At 36.3% G+C, this 8266-nt stretch overlaps 1 protein-coding gene across 1 annotated transcript; it reads right to left on the bottom strand.

Moving 5' to 3' along the window:
* Nucleotides 1-581: 581 nt before the first annotated feature.
* On the bottom strand, nt 582-3547 carry LOC119900104 (interleukin-8-like). The gene is made up of 4 exons (XM_038714862.1): nt 3416-3547; nt 2361-2478; nt 1551-1631; nt 582-991 (listed from the first exon to the last, which is right to left on the bottom strand). Exons 1-4 carry the CDS (start codon nt 3477-3479, stop codon nt 934-936), a joined length of 321 nt encoding a protein of 106 aa, XP_038570790.1. The 5' UTR covers nt 3480-3547; the 3' UTR covers nt 582-933.
* Nucleotides 3548-8266: the final 4719 nt, after the last annotated feature.

Raw genomic sequence — 8266 nt, 5'->3', positions numbered from 1 at the left:
TAGGCTTACCCTGCTTCACTCAACAATAGTCGCTCCTGTGTTTTTCCCGTGTTAATTCTTTGCGTTGTTTTGGAGCTTTTAAATTAAATATATTTTCAACCAACTTAAAGCATGATGGGGTTTTTTGTCAGCTGACATTTGGAATGTAGGAGGTTTTTATTCAGCCTCAGTGGTTCCTGAGGGCCCTAAGTAGGCTTCAACCATAACTTAGCTCAACATTTGTATGTATAAAAAGAATTTCTTGCCATATTGAAGCAATAATATTTACATGAATGAATGGAGGACAAAGGTTACAAATGTATTTAATATTTAATACCTTAGTTGAAACCAAACATGCTCAGCAGCACTTGTATCATCTCTCCACACAAAGCGCCGACTCTCTGCACCTCCTGAGGAAATAAGCATCTTAATTTTTGAGTCTTCTTGTAATTTATTCTTATACAAGTCAAGCATACAACACAAGCACGTCAGGGGTTCCATACCATCCAAAATATAATCAAAACACAATGTGGACAGCAGGATTTGATTTGATTATTTAATCACATTTACATATATGGTTTTTCAAAAAATGCCAAGATAAACACATTTAAAGTGTTTTATTTTAAAGTAGAATCAGTGTATCAGTACCACAATGTATTTTTAATGAATTCCCCAACAAAACATTATACATCTAAAACAGCAAAGTTAAATGCCATTACCTCAGGCATATGATGAAGCACTGATTACACTTGTTGTGTAATTATTAGCATTTTTCCAAAAGGCTGGCACCAGAAAGGCTAATAGTAATGAAAAAAACTGTCAACTGAAGGTGTTGAATAGTATAAAGTTTGAAATAAAAGGGCTGGACAGCAGCTCAGCCCTCCTACATTAAATTCACAGCTTGATAAACTTAAATTAAGCCATTCCTATGTCAAATGTTACTATAAAATGTGATCAGTTGATTGTGGAAGCAGTGGGTGATACAGTGGTTGAGTTGGATGTGAAATTGTTCCTGTAATTAAAACAAAAAAATCCATTAAAGAATGAAATTAATAACAATATTTCACAAAGCAACATATTATACAGTACATAAGTGCAGTATGGTGATCAGGGATGATAATATCCAAGCGGGAAATATATAATATAAGACAATTCTAGTAAAGATTTTGACGCAGGGTCGTGACATCCCGTCACACATCAGAGATGTAACAAAATTGTTTAGGTATGAAGCTCTTGGGAATTCTAAAAAAACTATCCGGCCATCATTGACATTGATTTTTTGGTCTAAATTTTTAAAATGTCAGAAACTTGTGAAAAAAAATTTAAATTCATTTCAAGAGCCAAACGTGACTTATTTAAATTGGTTTTCTCTGACATACAGTCTAAAATGCAAAGATATTTAATGACAACCTTTTAGTTAACTGATTAATCAATAACTCTGCAGATCATTTCTGCACTATTTTTCCAATCTAAACAAGACATTGTTACAAGTGAAATAATTTTGGTTCTATAAAAGGTTCATATCAAGTATAAGAATACAATCACTCATAGAAAGAAAAGCAAGTAATTACGTTTGCAAATTGCAGAGCAGGTCGATAATCCACTTCTCGTTTGGTTTGACACAAACTTTAGAGCCGTTTCTCCTGGTGATTCTGTGGAGAAAGAGAGGGATTACATTTTGTATGTATAAGAGTGGAGACATTGTCACCCTGGACTCAATGATTGAGCAAACTTGTGTCACAGGTAAGTGATAGGAAAGTTGTTTTCTTTTTCACAGTTACTATTTAGATGCTACACCCATTCAGAGCCACTGACAACAAGAGTTATAGTAAAATATGTTTAAGCTTAACAGAAATGGAACTTAAATCAAGTTTACTGAAGTGGTACTGTGCATTTTGAAGTTGATAACTTGAGTTATTCCATTTTCTGCTACTTTATACTTCTACTTCACTTCATTCAGAGGGAAATATAGCCATTTTTACTGCACTGCAACAGTTATAGTTACATTGCAGATTAGGATACTACACACCAAATATAAAAACTATGCATTATTAAGTACTCCATATCAAGTACATAATGCCAACAGAGGGCATACTTTTACTTGTAGTTGAGTATTTTTGCATTGTGTTAGTGCTACTTGTTGAAAAAGAGGATCTGAGTACTTCTTCTACCACTGGTTTATTTGGCTTTTAATATGGTACTTGTGTTTTTGCTATTAATGGAGTACTTTGTACATATTGCTATTTTTAATTCAGTATAATTTAATTCAGGATCCCAAAACCTCTTTCACCTCTACTCACATCAGAGGTGCAGAAAGTTCAGAACTACTGTACATCAACCTGACAGCAAAATAGTGCTTTGAATAATTTATGACTACTCACATGATTTCAGTCTGGCGACATTGTCCTGAAATAGGAATCACTTCAATTTTCTGGATGACACGCCTGTTAATGGGAGAAGAGGACGTCCGTATGCAGCGACACCACTGCCTGGGAGAAGCTGAGAACATTTTAAATTAAATATAAATTTTAATTATGATCTCAGTCTGTGGTGCTTAATAACAGTCTGACTTTGTTAAGCCTCAGAACACATGACATTTTACACCTGTGAAACCCTGAAAATTAGAATGAAGTTTGGCTCAACTGACTTTATTCAAGGTCTAGTCAGTAGCTTTTTCTGGAGTTTTCAACCACGTTGCTTAGTTGTGAAGGAAATGGCTTGCATAAGCTGGGTATGGAACTTTGCTCATGTGATAATGGGTGGTCTTACAGCAAACTTCACTAGCTGTTAAAGACCATAAAATGTGATTGATTGCTCCAAAAAAAGTGGACAAAACGATTTAAAAATATTTGTCAAATGACGGTTTCCAAGTTCAAAAAAGAACTCCAATACTTAACAGAATGTAACTACCAGTATTTACTTTCAACTATGAAACCAAAGTTTAATAAAGCTTTGTACTTTAATATTAATATACATGTAGCAGCGTAGTAGTGTAAAAGTAGTGTAATTTGATGTGTTTTATGACAGGATAAGGAAAAGTATAAATCCAAGTCAAACAAAACAAGATAACATAATTAAAGGTTAAACAAATAGTCAGTGAACACAGTGAATATGAAAATAATATGGTTTTTTGTCAAATTGCCTGCCTGCTCCAAGATATCAAAATTAATATGTAAAAAAATCTGTTGTTACAACAATATAAACTACAGTATAAGGTGCCTAAAAATATTTGCACAGCTTGAAAATTTCTAAAATACCATTGAATGCAGTTGACACCTTATTGTTTCGTTAACTTTAATTGCACAAATTACAAAAGTACTAAACTGAGAAGAAAAATTACGACCGAGTGGATTACTGAGTTGAGAAAAATACAAGTTGATTTTAAGAAAACTCTATTTATGTAATTTACTGTTTTGGAGTAACGGAAATCTCTTACCATGCAGAGTGGCGATGCAGCAGCAGAGAGCCAGAGCAGCCAGGAGAAGTGGTTTAGTTGTCATGTTGGCGGTTGTTTTGATCTTTCAGCGCCAATGAGGATGTGATGTCTTTGAAAGTGAATGGAGTCAAGTCTGGGTTTATAAAGCGGCAAATAAGGAAGTGTGTGTAGGAAGCACTCTGCACTTTTCCTGTCTTAACACATCAAAATGTAAAAATTCTAGCATCTTAATTTTTGGGAGGGTTTCAGCTGAGTGAGCTAAATTTGGCTTCCCCTCTGAGGGTCTATTTCTACACATCTGTTCTGATAATCTATTAATTTCTTTGTCTGCACACACTGAGTGAACTGTCTTGCATTGACTTATGCTAATATTAATTCCTTTTCAGATATGTCTATATTGTAATCCACATCATCTTATAAATAAAACTTAATTCCCATTACAAATTACAAATGGATGTTGATGTAAACAATATATTCACAATTCAAAAGTGTTCATTTTTATATGACATAAATGTGGTCGATTCAAGCAACTTGTCCTCCAACGTAAATGACAAAACAAGTTTTTTGTCATTGCCTTGCAAAACAACCCATGTGAACATCTTCTCATCTGGCACGTTTGTCAGTGTATTCCAACAAATATAGAAGTGTTAAGTGTTAATGCTAAAACACCTCTTTGGTTAAGGTTGAACGTATTGAGGAAAAGTCATGGTCAGGGTTAAAATAAACCAACATTGACTGTTTGTGGAAGATGGGGTCAAAGTCACATCAGGAAAACATAAACACACTTTTGAGTAGTGTTTGACCAAAGGACCAATGCTGTCGGTTTTCTAGTGAAGACAGTCTGGGCATATTACATTAGATTATTGACGGCATAATCAACCAACCATCTAAGTTGTTGTGGGTGAGTCTGATAAGTCAGAAATTATCGAAAACAAAGAAGCTAGATAGACCAAATACCTCTTATCACTGCCATGTTTGGCAAGAACACCACACAGATATAATGCAAGGGAACCACAAGATGGTGCATTGCATCTGTAGGTGGTTTCATATTTTAATATAAGACTAAACAGGGTTTTACAGGTCTTAGTATTGTATTGTAAGTATCCAACTCTACAAGCTGATACACTCTGAATCAGAGAATTGCTTGCAGATGCAGAAAGTGCCAAAGCTACAATTTTAGACATTTAGTTGTGTCTGGATGGAGCATTAGCGCATGAAAGACTCTAAAACTGCAATGTTCTAGGCAACTACAAAGCAGACAATGGACATTTTGACTAACTATAATTACAACAGTTTGGGTTCAACCCAGCCAGAATCAGGAACAGAAAACAGAAAAGGAGGACACTGGAGAGTACCAAGAACTAAACTCGAGCAGAGCTCTACTTCTGTATTTGCCTCAGAGGTCCCTGACTGATAACCACATCCTTTTCTGGTAAGTATTTATTGAGGGGATTCTTATCCCCCCTTTAATTAGACTCTAGTTCCCGTTTATGCAAATGAGGTGTATATTCTAACAGTAAATTTACGCTAAATCCTGAACTCCCCTGGGATCTCCTGGTTCATGTGTGTCAAAAGAGGAAACTAAACTCTCAAGGTTGAATTTTACATGCATCAAGTTAATGAGGCTGAAAAATTGATAATGCAAGGTTCTGGCAGTCCATGTCCTAAAAGTCAAATCTATCTGGGATATTTTTAAATAAATTTAAGTATATATTTTTCAGATTTAATAATTGACGGTACAGGCCAACAAAAAATATGGGGACAGAGAGGGGGGATGTGCAAATTAGGCAAAATATGAGGATCATGAGATCGCCCAGGTTTCCAACAAAATGGAAACTGATGATCCGCTGTAGCAACCTCTCACGTAGGGCAGCCAAAAGCAGAATCATAAGGGGACATGTAATGGTAGGAAATGCATTTGACACCTAACACATTATTCCTTATGTAGTGTCAGTTGTCCCAGACTAGGCAGATGGGTGACGTGTGATAAATCATTCCTTTTAATTGGTCATTTGTGAGCACAAATACATGTTTCATTCCCTGCATTAAGTAATTAGTAAATTCATTGCATAGAATTATTAGTTCATTATTACCTAAAATGATTCAGGTCCTACCTATCTCATAGATGCTATATTAGTGTTTCTCAATGGGACCATGGGGGGCGCTGGACGCAATATTTTGGAAGGGAGGGCGCTGAGCTGCTTTTGGGGGGCATTTGTTGGTTGGAAATTCTATGGCGAGTTTATACTTAAGATTCACAACAATACGAGTTTAAACATTAAACTACTTGCTAACGGGAAGGCAGCACTTCGCTGCGACACCAGCGAGTGACGTGGACCCACCTTGCGCTGTGAGTCGCAGACAGTTTGTGCCAAAGCGCACATATACAGTAGTTTCAGTAGGCTATAAAAATGTAACGTTAAAAACTGAAGCCCTGTCTTGCTCCGTTGGGGATTGTAAGCGGCACTTTATCAGAGGTGCTTAAGTTAACGTGTGTGGAATTATTCGTGAGCTTTCTGTCTGATTACAGGTGTTGTCGGTTAGTTTCGTTTTCCCCCGGCATGAGCACCTCCTCTTGTCATTCAGTTTAGCGAATCAGTAACATAATGCAGCATAGGGGTCAGGGTCAGCACAGCCTCTCGCTCGATCTCTTGCTCTCTCTCCCTCGTTAACACAGCTGCACAAATCAAAGTTATTTGCAAGCATATAAGGAGCCTAGCTAATAAGGAGAACTAATGTTAATGTTAGAATACAGCTGGGTTTTCGAGGCTAGCATGCTGTACAGCTGAGCCACAGTTACACTTTCATTCTGTGGGAAACACTGACTTATGATAAGTTATTAACAGATGAGCTAATAAAGTCCAGTCAATAACTGAATTAAAACGGATTAATTTATTACTGAGATGAAAAGGGGCCACAAACACATTTAAAAAGGTTAAGGTTAAAAAGGCAGGGATGATATTAAATAAGTTGATCTACAGGAGAAAAATATTTAAAAGCAATGAGAATGCCTGAGAGCCTCACTAGATTATATTCTATTCTAATTATATATTTTGAATTGTCACCTGCCACCTGAATTTTTAGACATTTCCACCATACATTGGTGCAGAAAAGGCAGAAATTGGAAGAGAAATTTTCACCAGAATGCAGGAAATTAAGTAATTAATGCTCAAAATCTTCTGGGGGAGGACCCCCATACCACCCACTTATTAAGTGCCCCATCCAAGAAAACAGTATCTGGCTTCACACACAGTTTCTGGGAGGAATATTCACTTATTAGTTAAATATCATAACTTTTCACATGGCTTTTTTGTTACCTTTTCCATGTATTTAAATAGTAACAATAAAAAAATCAACAATATTCAGGGAAAATAGCAAACATCTTTTTTGATGGGGGACGGTAAGGGACCTGGATAATGGATAGGGGGTTGCTGGCCCAAAAAAGGTTGAGAACCACTGTGCTATATGGTGACATGCTCTATGGTGCCCTCCAGAGTTCAATTCTGTGGTCCATTTTATTTTGTCTCTTGGTGCCATCATCTGCAAATGTAATGACACACAGCTCTATATTCAAATCAACCCTTCACAAGTGCCTTACTGAAATAAAACACCGGATGTCACAAGTTTCACCAATTAACCCGTACTTTCTTCCTGCAAAGAAAAGGACTATACAAATAAAGCTATTATTACTATTAATTCATTCCCACACTGTGGACCACTTTGATTTCATAGAATATCATTTTATCTTTGGACGTAAATATGTTTTGGCTGTTCAACTTGGGGCAGACATTCTGCAATGAAATCAAACAAAAGCACTTTGGTTCAGGTATAAAATTAAGTTAGGATTAGGTTAAAGTTTACACAACTACAGTTTTAACCAGCATTAATGTTTTGCAGAAAAATATTCAACATCTTCAATTGCAGTTCAGTTTTCAGAGACAACTTAAACTTTGTGCTATTACACTGATTCTGAATAGATAAGCTGCCGAAAAAATGTGTTCAATGTGTTCAAATGTTACACTGTTTCTGATTGGCTGTAGTGACACACAACTATTGGGGCTGAAAAAATATTTGCATCCACACTATCCAAACTCGAGGACAAAGCAGAGCCAACAAGATGTGTTATCTGATTTTTACTTTCTTTTCATTTTAGGTTTTGATTTTATATTTCAGTAAAACACACAGGCCACAGTGACCTGATAGTAGCTGAAAAGAATAGAAAGCAAGACAGAAGGAAATGATGCTGTGGAAATCAAAGGATAAAGTGTGTGAAATCTGATAAAGCTTTAATACAGGTTATCCTGGAATTGATGCAGGAAATCTTATTACAGCAGATACATCTGATACAGCAGAAAAATCTTTGCTTTTTAAAAGAAAAGGGCTATGTACATGAATTGAATATAGATAAGGGATTAATAAAGTCTTAAAGCTACAGTGCGGGACTTTTACATATAAAGGAATGTCTGTTACATTCAAGTCCTTGCCAAACAAGTTCACACAATGCTGATTAAGCCTTTCACTACCAGATAAATCTCTTTGTATTCCCAGTATACAGAGTTTTAAAAGCTGGTGTCTGTGGCGACATTCCTGCGCTTGCAAACCCGTAGTGATGTGTTTAATGCCAACCAGCAATGATTGGTTTGTCAAAACTAAAGGGGGAGCACCTCTAGTGACAGCAGCAACTTAGCATGGCAGAGCCTATACGTCATAAGCACATCAACAAAAGTTCCACACTATTTTGCCATGAATTCTCTGTAAACATGGCTGACCAAACAACTGCATCAAACTGCTCGGATCCCTTCACTCCAGCAGAAAATGTTTGCCCTCTGGAAGAATATACAAAGTTGAATC

Source organism: Micropterus salmoides, unplaced genomic scaffold, assembly GCF_014851395.1.
Source record: "Micropterus salmoides isolate LMB-PRFRI ecotype aquatic unplaced genomic scaffold, ASM1485139v1 Ms_hic_scaffold_1240, whole genome shotgun sequence".
Classification (NCBI taxonomy): Eukaryota; Metazoa; Chordata; class Actinopteri; order Centrarchiformes; family Centrarchidae; genus Micropterus; species Micropterus salmoides.
This window is presented reverse-complemented; position numbering and strand designations above follow the sequence as displayed.

What these genes read in the sequence shown, in the direction of transcription:
- LOC119900104 (XM_038714862.1), bottom strand. Translation starts at nt 3,479, where the DNA reads ATGACAACTAAACCACTTCTCCTGGCTGCTCTGGCTCTCTGCTGCTGC. An exon ending in CTGCATCGCCACTCTGCATG is followed by an intron (nt 2,479 to 3,415) that starts GTAAGAGATTTC and finishes AAATGTTCTCAG; the next exon opens with CTTCTCCCAGGCAGTGGTGT. An exon ending in CTGCTCTGCAATTTGCAAAC is followed by an intron (nt 992 to 1,550) that starts GTAATTACTTGC and finishes TTTTAATTACAG; the next exon opens with GAACAATTTCACATCCAACT.